This window comes from Dendronephthya gigantea, unplaced genomic scaffold (genome assembly GCF_004324835.1).
Source record: "Dendronephthya gigantea isolate DGI-Jeju-01 unplaced genomic scaffold, DenGig_1.0 000102F, whole genome shotgun sequence".
NCBI classification, from domain to species: domain Eukaryota; kingdom Metazoa; phylum Cnidaria; class Anthozoa; order Malacalcyonacea; family Nephtheidae; genus Dendronephthya; species Dendronephthya gigantea.
The window spans coordinates 411,908-437,873 of record NW_021163112.1 but is presented as its reverse complement, the minus strand read 5'-3'; the positions used below and the strand labels follow the sequence as shown (position 1 = coordinate 437,873).

General features: G+C 37.6%; 4 protein-coding genes across 4 annotated transcripts; 3 read left to right on the top strand and 1 right to left on the bottom strand.

The window, feature by feature from the left end:
- Positions 1-23: 23 nt before the first annotated feature.
- Positions 24-1,650, bottom strand: LOC114534549 (39S ribosomal protein L37, mitochondrial-like). Its single transcript, XM_028556009.1, has 2 exons — positions 1,037-1,650; positions 24-643 (listed from the first exon to the last, which is right to left on the bottom strand). Exons 1-2 carry the CDS (start codon positions 1,584-1,586, stop codon positions 108-110), a joined length of 1,086 nt encoding a protein of 361 aa, XP_028411810.1. The 5' UTR covers positions 1,587-1,650; the 3' UTR covers positions 24-107.
- A 513-nt stretch (positions 1,651-2,163) lies between these two features.
- On the top strand, positions 2,164-7,312 carry LOC114534563 (transcription initiation factor IIA subunit 1-like). Its single transcript, XM_028556024.1, has 9 exons — positions 2,164-2,381; positions 2,486-2,587; positions 3,710-3,920; positions 4,034-4,164; positions 4,975-5,017; positions 5,138-5,385; positions 5,713-5,832; positions 6,120-6,218; positions 6,697-7,312. Exons 1-9 carry the CDS (start codon positions 2,358-2,360, stop codon positions 6,802-6,804), a joined length of 1,086 nt encoding a protein of 361 aa, XP_028411825.1. The 5' UTR covers positions 2,164-2,357; the 3' UTR covers positions 6,805-7,312.
- Positions 7,313-7,594: 282 nt separating this feature from the next.
- LOC114534494 lies at positions 7,595-13,107 on the top strand. Its single transcript, XM_028555942.1, has 7 exons — positions 7,595-8,085; positions 9,165-9,397; positions 9,519-9,778; positions 9,866-11,003; positions 11,109-11,290; positions 11,679-11,706; positions 11,933-13,107. The coding sequence occupies exons 2-7, from the start codon at positions 9,223-9,225 to the stop codon at positions 13,012-13,014; spliced, it is 2,865 nt and encodes a 954-aa protein (XP_028411743.1). The 5' UTR covers positions 7,595-8,085; positions 9,165-9,222; the 3' UTR covers positions 13,015-13,107.
- A 4,768-nt stretch (positions 13,108-17,875) lies between these two features.
- Positions 17,876-25,549, top strand: LOC114534526. Its single transcript, XM_028555988.1, has 4 exons — positions 17,876-18,211; positions 19,281-20,717; positions 21,049-24,019; positions 24,538-25,549. The coding sequence occupies exons 1-4, from the start codon at positions 17,893-17,895 to the stop codon at positions 25,064-25,066; spliced, it is 5,256 nt and encodes a 1,751-aa protein (XP_028411789.1). The 5' UTR covers positions 17,876-17,892; the 3' UTR covers positions 25,067-25,549.
- Positions 25,550-25,966: the final 417 nt, after the last annotated feature.

The window sequence follows — 25,966 nt, the reverse complement described above, 5'->3', positions numbered from 1 at the left end:
AGAAATCATTCCACAAAAACAAATTTCAAGTGGTGCCTGGTGATATATTTAAAATTTTAAACATCTTTCAGCAAAAGATAACATCCATTAACATCCATAATTTTGATTTATATTGTTCTCTGTGTTATAAATGCTACAAGTGTTTTGATACATGCTTCATCCAATTCAAGTGACTTAGTTTCTGTTGGTAAAACTTCATAAAATGTCTTGCGACCTTTTCTAAATGGATCAGAGTCTATATTGTACAGAGTTTTAAAGTCCTCAAACCAAGCAATATTCTTGATACCAAAGTCCTCTTGTAACGACAGTGTGTTCAGTTGGTATGCCATAAACATGAAGATACGACCATTGGTGATAATGCATTTTGTTGCCAGCGGTTCATCAAGATGCTGGCCAGGGTAATAACCTTGTTTCATTGCCATGGCGACCAGTTGGCTAAACATAGCATGTATCCCATGGTGAACCATTTGCTCTTGGTTCCGACTCATGAAGTCAGGAAGAAGCATGGTGGCTGGGTAAGGTGTCTCGAGGTTGGAGTTGTAACCTGGTGAGTTTGGCAGGTGAATTGTTGGGTGGCGGAATACACCCAGATCCACAGGGAAATATGGTCCAGGCAGATCTGTAGCTACTGTGCTGTTAACATCTGACAAGAGCAGATAAAAAATATACAATGAAAAGGTCTGATCAACTTAACTGTGGATCAACCTAACTACAACAACTACACTTTTTACGATACTTAGGACACTGCCTTCTTAAAATAACCACCAGCTAATGATGCTGGGAACCAGACAAACTGGTAGGATAATTTTGTAGCCATGAAATTGTGCTGGCAATGGCCCATGGGAAATATCTTGTTTTTTTATGCAAACTCTATTTCAGAGATGTTCAATTTCTGGGATTTAAACCAACATGCAATGCACACTGAGTTTTTTAATCAGATTGGCCAGCAATACCCTGGGTGATTCCCAGAGAATTAGAATGGCTATCAAATATAAAAGGATTTCAGAGAGCAGTGTTGAAATAAACATTTATATACCTTGTTCAAACAATGGTAATGGCGTTTTGCTCCGTAGGACAAATCCCGGACTAAAGGTCGTTTGGTAAAACCTAAAATTCCGGCACCAGTGCGTTTTTATACAAGGTCGAAAGTCGAGAAAGCTATCTTGTGAGGAGGAGTTATCTGCTAAATGCCAAATTTGTAGAAGAAAACTAGGCAGTAAACCCTCCAATAAATCGTCTTCATACTGCATTTTCCATTTCATTCCTATTTTTTGGGAAACTATCGTATGCAAAATAGATTTTTCCATCCTTTCTTTGATGAATTTTAACTGTTCGTTTGACACGAAATCAACGTCGCTATCAATAGACGCAGGTAATCCCTTTCTTAGACAAGTCTTTGTGAGCCACTGCGCTTTCAAATCCGCTTGAAAACTGGTCACTTTCGGATGGACTACATAAGCTTTCTTTACGACGAATGGCCGTATGATTATAGGAATTCCTGTTTGTGGCATTTCAAATTGAGAAACGCTCTTTGCAACAAAATTTCGTGCAACTTTGGCGGCCATCTTGGAAACTGGTGCTTCCATGACTCACATTTCACAGCTTCATTTCCAGGAAATTTATGCGCGATCTGGGTATGAGACTATGAGTTCTTTGAGTTGCGAGTTTTGCAATTTGCATGAAAAGTAAACTGCAAAAGTGCGCATGTTTGATCGTGGAAGTGGGAAGTTTGATTGGGAACTGCAGCGTAGTTAAAAAGTTTTATGTAACTGGCCCCTGGGGACATCACTGGGGCCCAGTAATGCAATTTTAAATCTGTACACAACTATGTTTACACCTGCAATTTTTGCCGCGACTTTTTGATATTTTGAAAGAAAACGAGCAAAGAGCTATGAACGCTCTAATTCACGGGTGTCTTATTTGACTATCTGTAACTATTTCACTCGTTCATATCTATCAAAAAAGTTAAATCATAGCAAAAATGGCAAGTGTGAACTGACCATTAGCCTGCGTATATGGCCGTAGCCTTTGGAAAGGAATTTTCTTAAACGTGCGTCTGAAATCCGTCTGAGAAATCTCGGCGATACAGATATGTCTTGTCTTCCTGGCCGGGTCTCAAAAACGGTATTCCTCCAGTACCTCATTTGCACAAAGAGATCATCGGGCAACCTAATTAAAAATTCTTACAGGAAGTTTTCGTTTTCCATATATGGTGTGTTCGTTGCAGGGGCGTTTGGACCCCCCTATAAGTGAAACGAAGGCAGGGTATATAAAGAAGCCTTCGAGCGAACAGGTCGGCTCCGAAGAAGCCCAAAGTAGGGGTTAGTCTATTGCTATGTTTTAAATGCCCTCGCAAAATGGCACAGAGTCAAAATAACGTGGTAGGTCTCGCTTAACGTACAGTATTTGTTTTTCGATCGTCGTTTTTTGCGATCTAGTTCTTAAACATGAGGAAATTGCGCTAACTCTAGTGGCATATTTGCAGTCGAAAGTCTACAAGAATGTTATCGAAGAAGTGATTAAAAATGTTCGCGAAGCTTTTCTCAACGATGGAGTCGACGAACAGGTCTTACAGGAATTAAAACAGGTAAAACAGATATGAAAATCGTACAGATCTGACTGTTTCCAAAGAAAGTATTTCAGCAAAGTAGGAAATTTTCTATTCACAGCTGAAACCTTTGATGCGAAAACGTACAATATTTAGTCAGTAAAGACAGCTGCATCTAAAGCCTGCACCATTTAACTAATTTGGCATAAAGGTGAATAATTCGATGCTAAATCGCGCTGAATGTATTAATTTACTGCTATAAAATCGCATAAAAGCATCGATCATTGCTCAATTGATTTCGACAAGCGAAGGTCAAATACTAGCATTAAAGTCGTTTCAAGATGATCCTTTTGAGCGCTTTTTCCTTTAAATATTCCTCCAGAATGATTCCTGAGTGAAAGCTGCGTCCATTTCTTTATAATTCACGCGATGGCATTAAGTTTTCACTAAAATAAAGCCGTTTGAAGTGCTTGTATCTGATGTTATCTTCGGCCATCATGAATTTGATTGCGTGAGCCAAGCTGTCCGACATATTTATATGTGGTTCCATTCTTAAGACACGTGATCTACCGCGCGTTGGATTTTGGGTAGGGAATAAAAGTTGGGGTTTTCCCTGAGTAGAGTTAATTACACGATGCAAAACACGCAATGCAATAATGCAATTCTACTCCTGAAGTATGTAAAGTTGATAAATACGAAGATTTCTTGGGATCTGCCAACGTTTTGAACACTCTTTAAAAATTAACATCCTTCAAAACTATAATTTCATTGCAAGTTTAAAGGACAATTGCATACTGTAACTGCAACTTTATTCTCCAATTATGTTTCATGATTTGAGAAAAGTGACCAAAGTGTATTTTGGAATAAAAAACAAATTATTTAACTACCTAAAATGGAGGTTCGATTCCTACCAAAGGACTGATAATTGACTCACTTTTCCATCAACTGTTCCTGACTTGAATTTGAAGTGTGTATAATTTCACTCAAAGTTAAAACCCCTTAAACCTCTACAATTTACCTAAAATGTAGTTTAAAGTTATACAACTTGCCCCTGATCCTGAAGGCATAGACTCCTGATGTAGAATAAACTAGAAGATTATGATAGAATTGTAGGGTTTTCCATGTATATATACAACATTCCAATTTGTATTTAAATTCTAGATTTGGGAAAGCAAAGTGACTCAGTCAGGTGCAGTTGCAGTACCAGAACCAAAGCAAAGCCTGCAAAGGCAGATCACGAAAGATCCACAGGTTCTTTTGTCCCAGACTCCTCCTATGGTGGGCAACAACCAGCAGCACCAACTCAATGTTGTTCGTAAAAATACACCAATAGCTGCTCAGCCAGCCATTGCAAGCACACCACCCATCACAGGTAATCTAATGGTAAAATAATGAATTTGGGCCTAGGAATTGTCCAGTGTTGGGGTACATTTGGAGTTTGGTTAATTTTTAAATCTGGAAACTTGTGTTCATTTCAATTTTCAGGAAATCAACAAAATCAGCATTTTATATCAGCAGCTCGCCCATACATTGCAAATATACAGCAGCCACATGCTCAATATACTCAAGTTATGCTTCCTGCAGCCACTCTAACCAGCATTCAACAGCAACAACAGGTGAGTTATGATTTATGTTGTTCCATTATTTAATAATACCTTTTCAAAGAAAATTCTACTGTTAGTATCATCATTCCAGTTAATTACTTGTACTGGTTTATATACTGCTGGAATAAATCATCCATCTTCTATTAATTGTAGCATGCAAATCTCAGAGAGTTTGAATGGCTCTGCAACACTAACCAGCCAAACACTTATATGCTTAAGTTATAATATAACCAGGGAGCAGAGTGGCAGCTTCTTCAAACATCTTAGCATCAAATGTGGTATAACAACTGCCAAAGTAGACAAAACACCTCTCGACGTTTCAACCTGAGGGCCTTCGTCAGGAGAGTTAGTATGAAACTTTCGTACTAACTCTCCTGACGAAGGCCCTCAGGTCGAAACGTCGAGAAGTGTTTTTGTCTATTCTGGCATTTGTCATACCACATTTGATGCTAAGTTGCTTAGGTTATAGGCTTTCATGTAACATTAGACTTTTTTGTTTCATACGAGAATGCTAGATCTAGCTAAGCCAATTGTAGCCATTGAATGGTCCCATTCCTTGACTACTTAAAAGCAATTACAAATACCTATCATAATCTTCATTGCACTGTATTAGACCTTCTAAAAATAGCATTATAAAAACTGTATTGTCATTAGGATTCAAAGGATTTTCTATAGAATCTCACCTTGTTGCTATTTACAAATTACGTATTCATAAAAACAACTTGTAATAACATGAACTGTTTGTAGAGCCAGTGTTAGTCTTTCCTCCACACTGTTGTCCCTCCTTTGTTTTTCCAACGAGGTTTTTTAAAAACGTTTTAGATACCAGAGACATCACAAGCAAATCAACAGCCATTACGTCAAGGTAAGTCCTTAGTAGAGAGTATAACTGAGGCAGTAAACCATTAACAACAAGCACAACAGATTTGGTTTGTAAAACATGTTAACCAATTCGACTCTGAGATATTGTCTTTCTTACATTTAGCATACCATGGTCTTACTGTATCAGCTATCCAGCCGACCCGTCAGACAATCCAGCATAATGTTCAAGGTCAACACATCGTGACAACTCCGCAACTTGTGACGACACAGCAGCAACATGTGACAGTGCAGCAACAGCACGTGACAACGCAGCAGCAGCAACACGTGACAGCGCAGCCACAGCACGTGACAACGCAACAGCAACACGTGACAACGCAGCAGCAACGTGTGGCAGTTCCACAACAAGCATCGGTTTGTTTCAATCATTTGTATTAAACTGTGAGCGATTGTACCCGTATAGGAGCATTGTAGGTAGGACCCAATTTATATGGGGCTGAAAATAATTGCCCCAGTTTAGATGAATTGGCGTGTCCTTAGAAAATTTATTATCAAGAGATTTCTATCCTTAGAATAAAAATATTACGAACATCCGCTTTTAGCTATTTTTAAATTGATAGCATATCTCATGATTGAACAAAAATCTGGTGCAGTTGAAAATTTTAAAAACTTGATGGTTGATCGTATTTTGACCAATGATATCAATCTAACATTTACATGATTCTGTTTGACTGAATGCAGAGACCTTCAGTGATCATACAAGTTGATGGACCCAACGATAGCGATAGTGATGATGATGAGGACGACGACGATGATGATAATGATCTCAGTCATGACGAAGATGGTGAAGATAAACCACAGGTAACTGACTCGGGCTATGTGCACACGGTAACATTTTCAAGCATTTTCACATTGGTTTTCATGCCAAAACAGTTTCAAACACCGTGAATTTACAATAGACGTTGACGGTAATGCAACATATTAAACATATTTTTCCTTGGATCGTGTTGACATGGCGTCAAAACAATAAAATAGACAAAAACGATTTTGAAAACTCTCGAAAACGACGCTGATTTTCCATGGAAACATGGTTCATTTCGAGATGCTTTGTATAAATTTCCTAATGATTCTTTCACGTGTTTCTTTAGGAAGATTCAGAACCTCTGAATTCTGATGATGACGTTTCTGACGACGACAGCTCGGAACTCTTTGAAACAGAAAATGTTGTTGTTTGTCAATTCGACCGGGTAGGTTTGTCTCTATATTCATCCCAAGACTCGCTATAGAGTTAGATATACTGTGCTTCTCAACCAAGTAATGCTTCACGAGTATGATAGGGGATCACATAGATTATAGAGCTCAACAACAAAACAAGACCATCACGAGAAAGATTTAAATAAGTGTACTTTTATTCAAGCAGATAAAATGGCCTGACACCGGTCCTATTTTGAATTTTTTGAAGATAACTGTAAATGGTCAAATTCATGTGTTCAGACCAGTTGGTCTCGATTAACTGGGCATTTATACAGTTACTTTTACACTTTCAAATTCTAAACATATGTTTCCCTAGTGTCAAAAACATGAAGCACATTGATTCTCATTTCATTTCCACGGAGCGATATATTTTCGGAGATCACCTACATTTCAAAAGCAAAAGCAAGCATCGTTGCGAAAGGTTATTCCCAGTATACAAAACATCTGAGTGTTTTTTTTCTCAAACAACAGATAACAAGGAGTAAAAACAAGTGGAAGTTTCATCTCAAAGATGGTATTATGAACCTGAACTCGAATGATTACGTATTTACTAAAGCAAACGGGGAAGCTGAATGGTAGTAGCCGAATGTTGGGTAATTTAGAATGAAAGCAAACGTACAGGATTGCTCTAGTCTTTTAGGTGAAATTGGTCGTGTCTAGTTGGTTGGAAGTTAGGGAAAGGCCAGGTTGAATTTAACTCTGATAAGTGCAATATAACTATAGAATGTTATTTTAAAGAAAACGATTTTCGAAGCCGTATAATTTTACACTGTTCTCTAAACATTTGCGTTCTACCCTACCATGCAGGTCAGCAATACATTTTTTGACCAATAATACTTTATTCTGCATCCGACGCCATATTGGATTCCTCTTCGTGGAACGAGTTGTTGATTTTTCAATTCGGGAAGTTATTGATGAATCCTCTTTGCAAAAGTATAAACGTCCGAAAGACTGCTTAATTCAGTCGGATTCTCTGTGATCGCACAGTAGGAATAATCGTTCAACAATGTTGTGGGAACATATTATCCATATACAGGGTGTCCCAAAAAAAAACGAAAACTATTGAAATCACTCATTGTTAAAATTTGAATGCCGTGTTCACGAATTTCGGCCCGTGGGGATTTAATGCAACTTATAAAATGCTAAATGCTTTGTGTTGCTAGAGAAAGGGGACATGTCGAAGGTCGTGGTCCTTGAGATGCACATTTAAATATTGTTATCCATATTTGTAAATTCTAAATATTGTTAGTAAATATCATTTTTGCGAACAAGAAAATTTTACTGCATCATATGCATGCATGAGTATGGTAAACATTTACACACCTGTGTCCCAACAGAGTGCTTAGGCATTCAAACTCTAACAATTGCATTGTTATGGGTGATTTCAATAGTTTTCGTTTTTTTTGGGACACCCTGTAGATAAAAAAAAAGAGATTTCATGTATGATCTTTGCTCTAAGGTTGGATTAATTTTCAACTCCATGAGAAATAGTTCGCTTGCGAAAAGTTTGTAAATTTTCTTTTGAATTTCTGCAGCATAGTTCAAGTTGATTGTTCTCAATTCAAAAGACAATATCCAAATATTTCGCTAACGAATAATTTCTCTGCAAGTTGAAAAATCGTGTTATAATTCATGGACGTATTTAATACCCGCAATGTCATTTTGGTTGATGGAAACCAGTGATGACCCTAAATTACATGCAGTGAATTTCTTGGAATGTGATTGGTTACCGTTTCGTGAAGATTCGTGTACATATATACGCAAGCGATTTGCACAATCCTTCATATTGATTAGATATTTTGTAGCGGTTGGTAGCTACTTAGCTGGAGGCGATTTCAATTGACTCTTACACCTTGCGCGGTAAGTTCTACTTAAACTATGTTTATTAAAAATCGATTTTTATTACAGTAGGATTCACTGCTCGAAAATCAACGACAAAGCTCGAAAAAAATGCGATATTTGCAATGGCAATGCAAGTGCATTGCAGCGCAAGTTAAACTTTGACACAGCATGTCTATCATACCTCGACATACCTCTTTCTTTCATACCAAATCTCAGTTTGAACGCACGTACATTTGTTCCATTCGTCACATGTTTGAAATCCGCTATACCGTAATACTAATAACTTAAAAAGCGAACATTGCTATTGATTTTAATCCCGTACAAATAACTTCCTGTCCCCGAAAATGAATGACTGTCCCAAATTTATTCTTAGACGTGTAGAGAATGTTGGTAGAAGTTATTGAGGGCTTGTGTGTGGACTAAAGAGTGAAATTTGTTTTACGCTCACATCGTTTGTACAACCTAATACATATACACGTTAATGATATTTGATACAGCAAAATGGCGATCGTCAGATCTACCAAAATTCGCTATTTACACTCGAAATCTGGCGAAAACTCTAGTAATTGTGAACAACATATCTTTACATCGGCAATTTGGGGGCATTTTTGCCACTAAAGAAGTTGAGTTCACAAAATGATAGTCAAAATTTTGTCGCAGATTTTTTTTAACAATGCCAATGGTAAGGGGTTTTCCCGAAATTAATTAACTGCGAGTAAAAAATATGCGCATAAATTTTGCGAAGCCAGTATGGGGCAGTGAACTGTAATATCAACTGGTACGCGAACTCCTATATTCAGCGTAATAGTGAAGCCCCCTTTCGCTTAAAATAAGTACACGCTAGACATTCTAGCATCCGTAATGGAGAATGATCTACTTGATATATTTTGAATGATGTATTTTGTTTATAAAGCGTATCACACCTAATAACTCCAGACCACCTTGCTGTGGGCATTGCTCCCATCAAATAACATTGTATGCAAGTAGATTATTTCATTTTTCACCGAAATCACCGTTCTATTTAGTGTTATAAATCCACGAAAATAGTTGTTTACAAAAATGTAGCTATTGTTAACCATGTTTTGTTTGTTTTTCAGGCTGTATGGATTGAACGAAAGGAATACTCTTTTCAAATATGTGACTTGCTTCAAAGAAATGGCTAATTACCGTCCACCAAATACTAAAAAGCGAGGTCGAAAACCGAACAATCTTTCTGTTACGTTGTTTCTTCTTAATCCAGAGACGACGATTACGAAGATCACAAAAGAAACATGTTCAAAAGTGGCCATCAAGTTGTTAATGCAGAAAGGATATGGGCCACCTCGATCAGGTATTTAACCAAGTAGAGTAGTGAATAAAAATTCTTGATTACTTTTTATTGTTACATGCTATCTTGATCTATGGGCATGTAATATCCATCCAGTTCAACTCTTTACGTTTGTGTTTGACAGAGCATTGTAAAAATGGAAACATTGATGGAAAAGTGGAGTTTCCCCTCGAACTAACAAATGAAGAGTTCACAAGAAAATTGGTCGAAATTTATCCTACATTGGAAAGCGCTTGCTTTGTGTTCATGAAAGCTGGAAAGGACAACATGTTGGAGGAGTTAAATCCAGGAATATGCTGCTTCAGATGCTACACTCCAAATAATGTTTACCACAGTGAAAGAGGACAAGGCCGGCTCTACATACGAAAGATCACTGAGAACGAGGTAACGTTGACAAATCTGATCCATGTGGATTGTAATTTTTTGTGGTGAAAAATTGGTGTTATAATGTCTGAACAAATCTTCATTTAGATCTCTCAGTGCAGCCATGGGGAATCTCTTTTTAAAAGATTGTGTGCTGTTCCTAATGGCCCACGGTTTTTACCAATTCAACCAAAACCATCATCAGGCTCCACGGTCACAACAGTTGGGACTGATTTGAATAAAAACGCAGCTACACCTGTTGCTATGCCAACATTTGTTCAGTTACCTGTGTCAGGTACCCAGTCGGTAGTGCTGCTGTTACCTACCACAATATCTGCACCGGATCAGTCATCAGCACCATCGGTTCAAAGTTATGGTAATACAAATTTAACGCAAGGTCAAACTGGGCTCGTAACTAATGTTTCTACCATTGCATCACTCCCAGCGGTTCAGGATTCTATCAACAGTGTTTCGGAAAGTCAACCACCAACGACGTCAAATAGTATTTCCCAGACAGTCAACACTATTGGAAATATTGTTGTTCAAAATCAGTTACCATCATCATCAGAGACTATCATTTCCAGTATGGTACCAACACTGTCACTTCAGAGTCCTGTGAACATGTCAGCAACCACTTTTTTTACACAACCAGTTAACAATTCAGTTAATATGGTAACCTCAAATCAGGTACCACTACAACAAACTGGCGTAGTTCCTCCTGCGACTGCTCAAATATTTGCTAGCACAATGCAAGGTCAGTCACCAATATCCGCATCTTCCCCTGCCAGGATTGCACCAACACCAGAAAGCTCTGGTAACCTAGGTACACGAGGTCAGGTGTCAATGCAAATTGTTCCATTCTCAGCATCAGGGGCAACAGTTTTAAATACAGATATCACTGCAACACTCAATTCGCCTTGGACAGTTCCAACAGGAACTAGAACGCCAACTGCCACGTCAGCACCGGGTTCAACAATGTCTGTTTCTACATTAATGCCTTCCTCGACATTAGGTTCAGCTGTTATGATTCCCCGTTCCATTATTTATCCTGGTTCAACCCCACATGTTCAGCCGTCAGTACAACCTAATGTCGATTTGCTTCAAGCAAATCTTGATGGTGAAGCATCCACTGGCAGAAGTGTTGCACTTGGGGGCATTTTGCAGAGATTGTCGATGAATCTACCTTTTAGGATGCAAGGTCAAAGTATTGTATCCAATTCAGTTGCTATCACAAGCAATGCATTAGGCAAGTATAATTTTATTTAGTTTGCTGTAAAAGGAGTGTAAAAAATATAGGATATCTAAAACATTTACCCCATTTCTTATACTTCATTTTCTGATTCATATTTAGAAAATCCTGCTGGGGAATATCAAAGCCAGTCTTTGCCGTCAGGTTTTTCTGCTTTGCTTTCTAATGAAGAACGTCCGCAATCTTTTGGATTGCAAACTTTGGCAGACGCTACAGTGGAACGTGGACCACTGGGCGATGACCTGATGGCTATTTCAGGAAATGAGAACCCACCAATTGTGCAGGTATGAACAATTTAGACCAGTTTCAGACGTCCAACGGTTCATATGCCGGATCGAATGCTTATCTCATGCATTGTTTAAAAGCGGCATTCTGATTGATTCCGAGAAGGTAAGCTTTTTTCCAGCTCACCTGCGGTTTCCGAACTCACCCGCTTTCACCTCGAACGCAACTTCCGGTTTGTGATTTTCAAGATGGCCGCCGAAAATTGTTCGGCAAAATCAGTAAAAACATTGGCAATTTTTCGGGAAACTTCCAGCTTCCCTCGGTGCGTAAATCCCGGCATGCTCAGACGGCATGAAAAGTTGAAACGGTCCTTTTCGTGACTATTGTGACCTGGTTGTGTCTATTTGTATGTATTCTTATAATCCGTTTAAAATATTTATTTTTCAGGAAAACCTGGACATAATGAACCCTAAATGTAAGTGTCATAACTTATACTACCTGTACCTGAAAATGCAAGCCCGAATTATGTTTCCTGGCGTGGAAAATATTTGGCACCCCGTCTTGAAGAACTAGTTTGTTTAATGTTTTGCTAAAATTCATGCAATAAAATAAGAACAACGTTATAAAAACATACTGTGCGTCAACCTTCGCGTTGTGCGGATGTTTAGGCATCCATTTACTATAATTTTTCTTTCCTATAGTTCTTATTGAGATTTTTCTTGAAACTGTCAAATCAACGGGAAGACTAGAGCTATCACTGAGTCTCCTTCATAATGATGATCTCTTGAAGGAGCTGAATGCATCTACAATCAATATTCATACGCTGGAAATTCAATCATCATGCGAGGTACACAAAGTTCTCAGTCTTTATTCTATTCCATCCTGTTTAAAAGTTCTACAAATTAACAACAATAACTTGAACTACGAGGATATTGTTGCTTTAAATAGATTTCTTGGTAGCATGAACGGCTTAAATGAATTAGATTTATCTGGCACAAAATGCATAAAAGACTACGTCGGTAGTTTTTTAGTTGTAGTAAGCAGTTGTAGAAATTTAAGAAAATTGTGTTTGACTGATAATGACCTAACTGAAGAAGAAATTAACGACTACCTTATTCCAACACTCGAATCGATTAATGATCTTGTAAATATAAATTTATCTAAAAGTAACCTCACGGAAACACAAGCAAATCGCATACTGCAGAAACATAGAGAAAGTAAAAGCGCTCTTTCGTTAGATTTATCACAAAATGCATTACAGGGAAGTGAAATTATCAAAGGTCTTTGCCAACTGCAATCCTTAGAAGAAATTAATCTCGCTTATAACCATGTTAGATTTTTTCCATTAACTGAGTTAGAGGAGGGGCGTAACGTTTCCCCAATTAACACGAAGGCCATTTCATTATGTTCTAATCGCCTGACACCTGAAGATATAGGTCCTTTTATCAATCTGATCCAATCTGATCTATTTAAGCTTAACTTAGATTTTAATCATGTTGGATGTTCCATTTGGTCTTTTTGCTCTTTGAGAATCAAGCAATTAAAAGTATTAACTTTAGAAAATGCTGATATTCACGGTCCCGCTGTCCAGGGTTTAGCATCTCTACTCTCCTTAGCAACGGAACTTGAAGAATTGAACCTAGCTTCTAATAATCTTACTTTGGAGGATTTTCAAAATTTCCAATTGCCATTATCAAAGTTAATTCAGATGAAACGCTTGAATTTAAACAACAATCCTGAAGGGATTTCAGTTGTTTTGCCTAAAATTCTTGCCATCTTTTAAATCTTTGGAAGAATTAAAGCTGAGTAACGTTCATTTGAATGGTTGTGGTGTAAGCAAAATTTGTGAATCGCTTGCTTCCTTGAAAGGTCTGATATATCTGGACCTGAGCATGAATGCTCTTGGTTCAGATGGGGTGAATGCGCTAGCAAACATTCTGAGAGAGTGCCCGTTATTAGAAAGGCTGGACATGAGCAAAACGTGTATCATGGAAGATGATATAAGTACCTTGTTAAATAGTTTAGTTCATTTGCAGAAAATGAAATATCTGGATTTGTCGGGTAATAGAATTGTCATGAATGACACCCCGTCTCTGCCCAACACGTTAGAGGAGTTGATTTTAAGTGATGTTATTCATGGTGAAAAATTCTTTGTCAATTTAAATTCCTTACAAAATTTGAGAAAACTACATCTTAGCAATACGACATTTATGTCTTGTGATGTTGAGGCGTTTGCTGCTGCTTTGCGGCGATATTTCGGGTTTTTGAAAGAATTGGTTTTAGCTGATGTCGTTGTTTCTGTCGCAGATTGGGGGAAAATACTTAGTGCGATAAAATCGTTAACGAATATCAAAATGCTTCATCTTGAAGGTGTAAATGTACCAAATGGAAATGAAATATCTGAAATGCTGTCGTCGCTTTTGTTCTTGGAACACCTGGTTTTCATTAACATGCATGTTAGGGATGGGAATTATGAAAAGATATTCAAGGCGATAAATAAGTTGAGGTACTTGAGGAAGCTTCATCTCCGTGGAATGTCCACAAATGCTCTCGATTTCAATACTCTTTTCGACACACCGAGTTTTTCCCTGTTGGAAGAATTAGAGTTTTCTCAAGTTCTTGTGAATGAAGATTTAAATATACGCGAAATCAGAGAGCTGAAACATTTAAAGGAATTCAGTTTAAAGACGATTTGGGTTAGTCCAAATGGTGAAAACGCTTTAGCTAAGGTGCTACCTTCCCTACAGCTGTTAGAGAAGGTAACGTTGGATGGCATTGTTTTTAAAAATCAAAAACAATTCTTCGCTGCAGTAGGCAAATTAAAGTATTTAAGAGAACTTACTTTAAAGAAGCTCAAGGTTGGTACATTTGGTGCAAAATCTTTAGCTGAAGTGTTACCATCACTACAATTGTTGGAGAAGATAAACTTTGACGGCGTTGACTTCGAAAATCAAGAAAAATTTTTCACTGCAGTTGGAACATTGAAATATTTAAGGGAACTTACTTTAAAGAGGTTCAAAATTGGCACACTTGGTGCAAAAGCTTTCATTGAGGTTCTGCCATCATTACAATTGTTAGAGAATATAAAGTTGTCTCACATACATCTTGAACTGAATCAAGACCAATTGTTTGAAGCAATAGGGAAGTTGAAATACCTAAATACACTTAGTTTAAAGGATATCAAGGGTTATTCTGGGAATAAAGAGGTTTCGAGTGATGTACTACAATCAACGCAGTTATTGCAAAGGATAACGATAGCCCAAATGACATTAAAAAATCCCAAACATTTTTTTGCTGCTCTAAAAAAATTGAAACATTTAAAGGAGCTGAATTTGATCACCGGAGTTGACATGAAAATCTCTCCCCAAGCGTTAGCATCACTACATTTATTGGAAAAGCTGATATTATATGTCTATACCAATTATGATGCCAGAAGAAACAAACAGCTTTTCGCTGCAATAGGGGAATTAAAATGTTTAAAAGAACTTGTTTTATGGACAAAGAAAATTACACGAGCTGAAGCAGAAATTTTACCTAATACGTTAAAATCGCTGCAGTTTTTGGAAAAATTATATATGTCACCTTATTTGACAGAGATAAGGAACTATTTTCTGCATTAGCAACATTGACATGTTTAAAGAAACTTGAGTTCAGAAATATTCATATTCAAATGGAGGATGCAGTAGACATTTCATTCCGATCAATGAAGCGTTTGGAAGAATTAGTGTTTCAAGTTGAGGGATTTGATGATGGTTCTGCTAAATTTTTCTTTTATGCTATAGGAAACACATTTCAATTTTTAAAAAGACTTGATCTTTACTGCACTGAAATCGACCAACCTGATGTCATTGAAGCGTTGGAACACGCGTTAGGATCACAGCAGTTGTTGACAAAACTAGCGCTGGGAGGGATTAAATTTGATAACCGAAGTGAGGTACAAGAATTGTTTAGTACACTCGGGTCATTGAAATACTTGAATACTCTTCATCTCTGTAGAGTAAAATTCACCCAAGCTGGTACTAAAGCTGCAGCTAAAGCGTTACCGTTATTGCATTTACTGAAGACTCTAAAATTGGCGTTCGTTAAATATGACGATGGATGTGAAGAACAACTATTTTCTACAGTAGGACAGTTGACAAGTTTAAAGAAACTTTTTTTATCATTTGTTGATATCACTCAATCTGCCGCAAAAGCTTTGGCTAACGCGTTCCAATCGCTACAGCTGTTGGAAAGTCTAAACTTCCTATACACTTTCTTCGACAACGGATGTGATGAAAAGCATCTGTTTACTGAGTTAGGAAAATTGATTTTTTTAAGGAAACTATTTCTTAACCTCTCTAAAATTAACCAAGCAGCTGCAGCAGCATTGACCGTCGTATTACCGAAACTGCGCAACTTGAAGATCATCGGCTTGCCTGAGATAAGAAATGACGAAAATGAAACATACTTAAATGAACTTAAAACAGCAGCATTCCTTATTCCAGGATTGAAAGTACATGGAATTTGATAATAGCCAACATTTGTGATAAAAAGCCAGTAGTGATAAAACCCGATTAAGCAAAATAAGTTCTCCTCGCAGGACATAAGAAAATTGTCAACTTAATGTTGAACAGTATTTCTGTATTGTATTTCTTGAGCAAGCTTTAACGTTCGAAGACCTGCACTTTCTAAATGCAGCGTATTTAAATTCCAAGTTTGTTTACTTTTCAATTATTGAATACTTTTCGTTACTTCAATAATAAATTAACACTATATCCTGTTAATTTGTCGAAAGCTTTCAGAATTTTTAAAATTTTGCTACCCTACATAATACATAATGCATTAACAATTCTCAATGCAATCATTTGTGTATCAATATAAACCAGGCAATTCAGAAATCAAAACCGTTGCATGCAACTCCATGCAGTACTTAAACACTTAAAATGCATAAAATTAGCAGTTTGACTGCTTTCGTATCTCTTTAAATGACTTTATCAATAACTTTTATTGGCTAAATTGTTAGCGAGGAATTATAACTATACTTTTAGCCTTTGGTTAGATTAGAAATATTGTTAGAGAACCTCCTTGATTGTATGCTTAGTAAGCTGAATGCCTCAAACGTACGTCTGGCCCGACCAGAGGCGAGAAATTTAGGGCTATGGGTGCAGGATTTAACAAAACAGCACTTTTATTTTGGGATGCCTTAAGATATGAATGCACACAGACGTTTAAATACACAGTTTAATGCGTTTTCGATAGGATAGTTTCAATGCAAAGACGATTATGCATCATAGAAATAATATGCCGGTAGGAAAAGTAAGTGTATGGTATTGCTCCGCTGCCACCGTTATTTCGGCGCCTCTGTCCCTGACATACGTGATAGGCCAATCAACAGAGGTGTGCCAGTGAAGGTATAACAATTTTTGAACTGGACTTAAAATTAGACTTTTCATCTGCTATTTGTAGCTTTTATCTTGCATTATTAATCCTGTCATTAGTTGTATGGCGATAACGTTTTCAAACAATCACGATGCATTGTGGTATAAAACCAAACTAAAAAGCCGCTTGTGACAGTAAAGGCCCCGTTACACAACACGGGCAATGCAATTCTTGTTTTGAGAGATGTAAATTTGGCAACTACCGAACTTTTGCAGGAAACTGTAATAAAACATGGAACGCGAACTATAATTCAGCGTAATACTTGGTTGAAGATAAAAAATGAAATTAGCAGATGATTGCATTTTACATAGTTCTAGACATTCCTAGATTACTCTCTGCATCTGTCTCAAACAGAAAAACTACCTTCAAATTTGGCTTCAGAGATTGCGGTCAAGTTAACGCTCCAGGTTTTATTACAATTCACTGAACATTTCTGTTTATTGCACTCCATTGACGTTTTTTACACTTATATTTTGAAGACTCTTCGCTAATTTACATCGCTTTAAAGTAGAATTTCATTGCAAGTTTCAAGAAAAATTGCACAGTGTAACAGGGCCTCGAGTACCTACCTGATAAATATGAAGATTTTTTGTGATGAGTTTTTACATGGCTTTGTTTTCACAATGTTTTGTAAAAAAAGTTTTCTGCAGCTTATTTTGTCTTGTAAGAATCAAATTACAACTTTTTGATCTACATTGTTTTGAAAGTTTCAGTTTCCGAGTATTCTTGTTGAACACAATGCATCACATTTCTTGCTGGAAAATGTTATTCGAATCAGAAAACAAATAAAATTAATTATACATTATCACTGGCTTTTTTATATAATCTTTATAAACTTACATAAAATTTGCTGCATACTTTTGTGCCAGAAACAATTTATTTTGTAAATAAATATATGGGTGGAATTTTAATCAATAAATTCTTAATTTTCTTTATTAAACGATCTCAAGCACGCCCGATGATCGCGTAACTTTTTATGCAATTGCAGATCAAAAATGCTTTTGCTTGAAACTATCTGCAATTAGCATGCTGTTAAAATGGGAAATCATTCCTAGAATTCATCTGTAAATTTTGAGAAAAGTTCATCGTGAGTTATTATTCCTCCTGGAACATTTACAGTCAAGTGATATCATTTTTTAACCCTTTTACCCCATGCAGTTTCGGGTTACCTGTCATGGGTTTCGCCTTGCGGGCAAATATATTATTCATCTTCGAATATTGTTTTGTCTTTGTCTACGGCAAAATGGAAGCTGCGTTAACATGGGTTTGTAGCTTCGCCGCAGACAAAGCTCGGGTTTGGCAACAAACACGAACAGTGACGTGTGGCGAACGTTTACTACTCTGTAGTATCCAGTTGACTAATTCTACTTCGAAGTTTACTAACTACCACGAGAATAAAATTGCTATTTCGTACCGTCGTAACAACACGGAAGTAGCAGGTCGAGACTGTACATTTCAGATCGAAGAAGCGAGTTTCCGACAACTAAAGGTTTACTGCGTTTGTCGTCGTGCTGGGAAAGCCATTGTGAAGCTAGACCTTGGAAAATGGTACATTATTGAAGGTAAATACATTTCTGCAACCTCTCCTAGCGCGATAGAGAAAGTCCAGCGAGCATCACTGCAGTCTGAATTGAACAATTCTAAATAGTTCTCTGCAGCTGCTGTATAAACACAGCTGCGATCTTTACACAAATTGGTGTCTTGCGATTGCTAATCGTGTCTCTAGAGCTGATTCCAAACGAGGTTAGAGAAGATTGATAGTGGTCCGTAGTGTTTATATGTTATATAGCACTTTATCTATTTAAAAGGCCTCAAGGGTATTCTCATTGTCCCTGCAATCTGATTACCCTTTATACGCCTGTCGGCTTGTATGGATGATGGTTAAGATTGGGTTGTTATTGCAAGATTATTGAGTAATATACGTCTCATGCCTTGTCAGAATCGCAGAAGGATCACGACCTTGCATAAGGCTAAACACCATTTTAATATTCGTTTTGTTCAAATCCGAGACAATTATAAAGCCTTAAAGGTATGCAGTAATGGCTTCTCAAATCGGTTCTGCTCTTAGATCATAACAATGGGTAGGCTACTTGATTTGAAATTGCTCATATTTCGCATGTTCCTGTGAAAACTGGGAAATTTCAGTCTTGCTTAAAAAGTATCATGGATTTTTCAAAGTACGCCAAAGGTTTGTCCGGTTTTCCGGATATTTTGAAGATTGATTAAATTTAGGGTTTAGAAGAATTCATTGTAATAATCTGAGTCAATAATTAACAATTATTGGATGAGGTTGAGTGTGATATCGAGAATTATCAAGCCGAAGTTTGCATTATTCGCCGAAGCGAAGCTGAGGCGGATAACGCAAACTGAGGCTTGATAATTCTCGATATCATGCGAAAACCGAATTCAATAATTGTTTTATTATGTATTTCCTTTTTAGAGAGGAAGCCTGCGCCATTATTGACAACAAACTAGCGGCAAAAAATTACGTCACCTACGGATAATTTTCAATGTCGTGTAGGTGGCAAGGCATTGAGAATTATCTGTAGGTTTTTAGCCAATCACAATCGAGATTGCATTAGTAATGCATAAAAATACTAATTTTAGAAATGATTTCTTCTTCTTCATTAGATCAGAATATATGCATCGACATACTACCCTCGTCTCCAGAAGGTTTGCGCGATGTTCAAGTCGTCCACTGTGAGAAGTTCAAGGACGAGGAAGATAGACCAAAATTAAGGCACACGTCACATAGTGCTTTCTATGGAATTAAATCATGCCTGGGATTTGAAGTTGTTGATAGGTTTGGAAACATAATCCAACAACTTATGCAATATGAGATGACGGTGAGGCACTGTGACAACATCCGCTCGGATCCGTTGGAATGGGAAATGAAGAATGGTATAGTGACTTCTTTCTTCCTACCAAAGCAAATTGGGGAAAACCAGATGATTGTCAGAATTGTTGGTAAGGGATTAAATTCAAAGAACGGATCGAGTTATGTCTTTGAAATTCCCGTCGACATCCATTATCCAGCCTGTTCGCGCTCTCGAACCTTAAGGTACGTGGATGGCGTTCGTAAACAATGCATTGCTGGCGAAGAATGCACCTTCGAGGTAACGATATACGACGTTTTTGGGAGACCTGTGCATCCAGATTCAGAAGATATTTGTGATATAAATGCGCAAATAATTTGTTCTGAAACAGAGTCGAGAGGACAACGTCAAGAGCAAGTCAAAACAAGAAAGATCGAAGTACCAGAATGTAGATTTGACGTTGCAGTTGGTTTCAAAAAAACTGGTCTTAGAAAAGTAAGATTAAGGGCGACATGCAGATCGAAGACCAGTTATAGAGACATTGATGTCAAAGTTTTTCCTTCCTTTCCATATCGTTTAAACCATGTAAGTTTTACAACAAATGGTGCAGTTGACGAGAGTTTTTCTGCAGATCTTACAGTGATGTACAGGAATCAATGGTCAATCTTGGAAGCTACCCTAGTTGATTCGTTCGACAATGTTGTTGGGGAACAGAGCATCGACTACGATATTAGTTTTGTGTTGACCAGCGATACTGAAGAGGAGATGAAAGCTGAGTACAAGGATGCGAAAATCCAAAATGAAAAACTCCGAGTGCTGGTGAAGATTAATCAGGCAGGAAAACACAATCTTTCAATAACTCTGGCAAAAAAGAGTGATCCACTTGAAGTCGTTCGTTTGGAAGATGTTGTGATAAAAGTCAACGACGCACCACTTTACCTCGCCGGATCAAAAATCCATTACCCGAAATTTTGCGTCGCTGGTACACGGATTCAACTACAAATTCACCCGTTTGATGTGTTCGGTTGTCCCTTGCCTGCAAACTCGACAAGCTGTTGCAGTCCCACAGACTCTCCTGTAAAGCTGAGTGGAAATGAAGAAGCTAATGAAGCCATCGATTTCGAAGTAATAAAAAAGAAATCGGGCATGGTAATTCGCTTTTCTGTCCTTCTGACAAAATCTGGTAGAAGAAGATTGGTTATGACTGACAGGAATGGAGGAGAATCAATGGAACGGCGCACTCACTCACAATGTAAGCAGAACCTGTTTATGACTTTTTTATGTGAAGCCATCCGTTCATTGGGTTCCAAGCCTAGCAATGCGATGCTAAGCAACTTGTTGTTTGATTTAACTTTCACACCTTTACGATGCTCTTAACAGTGTCTGAACATTTCACATTTTAATTTCTTGTTTGGTCTTAAAAAACCTCTCTGTTAGTGTATATCGAATGCAAGATTGCAACTTTAAGTTTGTTCAACAACTTTAAGAAATTCCAATTTCTAGTTATTTGGAAACCGCTTGCCTCTTAAAAAAACAACAAAAACCAAGTCAGCAAGTGCTAATGCATAACCATCTTTTCTTAGATAAAGAAATATACGTCGGCGTAGCTCCCTCTTCGCCAAAACGGATTACAAATGTGGAAGTTAGCCGTTCCCAGGAACCCGTGGACAGGAGACAAAGACTAAAGGAAACAGGCACGTTGTATTATCGCGTCGAGTCGTTGCTAAAATTTGAAGTTGTTGACGGGTATGGAAATCTCATTGAGGAAATCAAGGATGAGAAGAATTATGATGTTACGATAGAGTACTGTGGAAATGATGTTGTTCACCGGTTAGAATGGGAAATGAGAGGTGGCAAAATTTTTGCAAACTTTTCTCCAGAGCAAATCGGGGAAAACCAAATGATTATCCGAATGGTCGATACGAGATTAGCTGGAAAGGAAGAATCCAGTTGCACGTACCAAATGCTCGTCGATGTCCTTTGTCCACTTTGTTCACCCTTCTTAACCCTCGAGAACCTCACTGATATCCCTGTTCAATGCACGGCTGGCGAAAGTTGTGTATTCCAGGTAAAGTTATACGACGTGTTTGGCAAACCAGTTCATCCAGACTCCAAAGATACATGCGACATAACTGCACAAATATCGCCGCTCAAAACAGTGTTGGAACGACATCAAGAGCCAGTAAACGTAAAAAAGATCGATATTCCTGAGTGTATAAGATTTGATGTCACAGTTTGTTTTAAGAAAGCTGGTCGTAGAGAAGTCAAATTGATCCTGAATCCTGGTTCTGTCCAGCTGTCCAGATGTAAAGACGTTGATGTCGAAGTTTTTCCTTCGACTCCGCGTTATCTAAAACACGTGAAATACACAACAAATGGAGCTGTTGATGAGAATTTTTGTGCGGATTCGAAAGTGATGTACAGAAATCAGTGGTCGACCATTGAAGCAACACTGGTTGATTCCTACGACAATCCTGCACGAGAACAAAGTAACCGTTACAAAATTGGTTTAGAGTTGACTAACGATGGCGCAGAGGAGGTAGCAATAGAATACAAAGACGCGAAAATTAAAAATGAAAATTTTCAAGTACAAGTAAAGATTGACGAGGCAGGGGAATGTAATTTGTCGATAACTCTCAAAAACAGAAGTAATCCACGTGAGGTTGTTCATTTGGAAGAAATTCAAGTCAAAGTCGGCGATGCACCTTTGTACTTTGCTGGATCGGAATTCCCTGTTCTAAAGCCTTGCGTGGTTGGCGAACAAATTACGCTACAAATGACTCTGCTTGACGTATTTGGATGCCCTTTAACTGCTGACTCAGTTCATGATTGCAATCTCAAGTGTGAAATTTCAGATCTGGATGAAGACAACGAGGCCATGAACTTCGAATTAGTCCGACACAAATCGAATGTTGTGTTTTACATTTTTCTGTCATTAACAAAAGCTGGTAGAAGAGAACTGGTAATCTACGACGAGGACGGCAGTTCAAAGAAGTTAAGCATGTTAGTTAATCCTGATCTGAACGATGTCCATTGGGAGCTCATTGCTGTGAAGAAGACTGCCTTTAGAAGAGAAAGATTGATTTCAACAATAGGCTTGTTTGATCGTTTTGGTAATGACGTATCGAGCTTATCTGATTCATCAAACGTTCCAGAACTTGTGAGGCAAAATGGCCCTGATGCACTGCAGATTGCACGAAAATCAATGGAATGCGACAAATCAACTATTCATTTCTCCTTAAACAAAACAGGAAAGTATGAGCTTTGTTTATCTGATGAAGATGGTGAAATTCTCCCGGGTACTTCGTTCTCGATCACTGTTCAAGATGCTCCTTTAGATGGCAGACGTTCTTCGGTCAATTGGATACCTGAATATGAAGATATGGACGATCAACCTGTGTTTCCCGAAGACAAATCCTTCCGATGTCGTTTGAGGCTGAAGGACGCTGCTGATTGTGATTACGATACAAAGATACAACACGATTGTATCAAAGTGAAATATCATAACACTGAGGTAAAGAACGTAAAGGTTTCCTCTTCTGCATATAAAAGTGGGACTTACGAAATTGTTGTTCCATTGAAGAATCTTGCAAAAGATGATCTAAACCCTGAATTTTGGTGTTTCGTGAATGGCGTTAAAATTGAAAAGCCTTTAGATCTGCCTACATTTGAGGTTTTTGAGAAGTACGATGATGATAATAACTGCGTGACAGAGTTTTTAACGATTTTTTGCTACGGGGTTACGAGGAAAGATATTATTGGGGAAGATTATTGTCATCTAAACAATATCAAGAGAGTTTGCGACATGTATGAAGATCCCGAAGTTGAGGAAAATATTGATGATGAGATTGATGTTTATGGTGATGGTACAAAGGAATCCAAACAAGAAAACAATGATATTTGTGATGATGATTATGATGATAGCTGTGATGACGACTATTACGATAATGACACCAATGGTGCTGAAAATTTGGATGATTATGATGGTGATGATTATGGTAATGGTGATGATTATAGTAATGATGAGGATTGTGATGTTGAACGTTGTACAGTTATTGAACTCCCGATAGACGAAATCCTACACGAAGTAGAGAATAATAACTTTGTAAACATCGCTTCACTCGATCAGATTAAAAACGTGGTACAGAAATTTCGAGATATATTGCTGCATCTGCTCAGAGCTATCCGGTATCGTAACGAAGCCTTTGATTTGGACACGTATCGAGAAGATTGGAAAGAAAGGGCAAAGAGGAATTATAAAAGAATCGAAGATGGGGAATGTATCGACAAAAATCGCCCTCGTTTTTGCAGCCAAATCAAAGAAAACTACGCTAAACTTATGAGAAAATATCACAATGAAGCATGTGAAGAGTTTTTTCAATTCTTTAATGCTGAACGTGGTCAGAGTGAGATTGATCTTCATGGATTGTTGGTTGTTGATGAGAAGAAACTCCGGGAATATGAACGGCAGCTTTGTTTCAGAGGTCGCATGAGCTTGATTGAGATAGGAAGGAAAATTAATGAAGAACGGGATCATGGAAACGAGGCTATAAGGTACAGTACATTTATTATTATTTGTACAATACTCAAATATATACTAGCGAGTATAGGATGGTTTCTTATTTGAATAAGTGGAATATATATAAATAAGTATTGCTATTATTATTGAATATTTGATTGACTGAATAGAAGGAGTTATTTGGTTCAGTCAATATTCCATTTATCAACATCTCAATAGACCTTATGCGTAATGACGTACAAGCCGTGACACCTGCAGGGAATTCTGGTCTCAGTAGTCACCGCGGGAAATTTCTGAGTTTGATTTTTGTCGTGACTACTAAAACCTGAATTCCCTGCAGGCGTCACGGCTTGATACGTCATTACGTATAAGGTCTATTTATCAACATCCCAAGATTCGAGTGCACATCTGTTCGTCTGGACCTAATATACTGTACATAGGTTGAGGAACTCACACATTCCTTTCATTGATCATTTGACTCGATTTCAGAAATTCTGAACCGTTTTGTGTGTTGTTTTCTTGAAAACCCATACCTCTTTTACTATTGCCATAGAAAATTGAGCGAAAGAATACATAAGTATGACATGAAGAAGGCCAAAGAAGATGGAGAACCGTGGCTTGAAATCATCGTCGGTTCTGGACACCACTCTAAAGTAAAAGAGCGCCAACGTATTCGACCCAAGGTTGAAGAATTTTTAAAAAATCGTGAGGGGAAGTACGCCAATTTTAAACCAGTTAACAAAGGAGCTTTGGTGGTTACATTTGAGCCGTATGCTGGTAGACAGCCATGTTATGGGGAATATTATTGCACCAAATGTGACAATCGGTGGCGAAATGGTCGAAGTTGGATCGGAAAGTGGCAAGGCTGTTACGACTGCTACGAGGAAAGCGGATTGGTTATTAAATGTTACCCACTCAAGCAGCGTTCTTGGAGGAAACATCAATTTTACCATCACAAAACAGCCTCCATAAACCGAAAGCCAACTCCAGAACACCTCGAAGAACTTTGCGCGAAGTGCATTGAACTGAAACATCCGTGTCCACAAGTCACATGGACATGGTGCATGGATGATTACAGCTAGTAAATGGTACTGATTCATGCATGAATTTAAGAACTTTCTTCAAGAACTAAGAATGTATGCAAAGATTTAAACGATTTTTTTAGATTATAGGTAATAGGAAGTGTTATATAGGTAAGTTTGAAACCAATCATTTAAACCTAGGAAACTTGGGATGAAGATGTTTATTGTAATTATTAGATTGCAATTATTAGATTAAAATCCAATGCATGATTCATGGTAACTGTTTGAATCACATGTTCTTCTCGTTGGTGAACGGAGTCAACCAGACAAATAATTCCACCAACTAAGAACGGCTATGCACCACCACCTGACCCTGCAACTTCCTTGCAACTTGCGATGCAATTATAATTTTAGAATTATAATTTTAGAAGTTTCCAAAGAAGTTGCATAGTGTAACACCGCCTTTAGTATAGTAATTGTAAAAGGCAAATTAAAATTGCATTCAGTATCATATGTACCTATTTTCGAAGACAATTATACAATTCAATGCCTCAAAAAGTGTGGTTTTCAGATTTTAACAAAGGCTGGTCATTTGCTCAAAAATATGATCGAAAAAGTGACCGAAAAGTGTGAAAGCAGGTGGCGAAATGGTCAAGATTATAAGTCGGCATGTGGCAAGAAAGATATGTTTCACACTTGAATAGTTACATTGTTGCAGCTGGTAATCCAAGTTGACATTTTGTATTTTGTATTTTAGGATATTCAGTCTAATAACAGAGGTGTTCCAAGGGGCAAGAAGTCTTGTACGCATTTTTGGTTTCACTGTTCTTTCATCTTTGATTTTGACTGTATGTCCTATGAACCTGTGATTTTTTATTTGCTAGGTTGAAAAAGTGAAGAATCTAAAAGTACATGGGTTTCTTAACTTTCTTTCATGTTTTTCAACCTTGTTTTATGTTT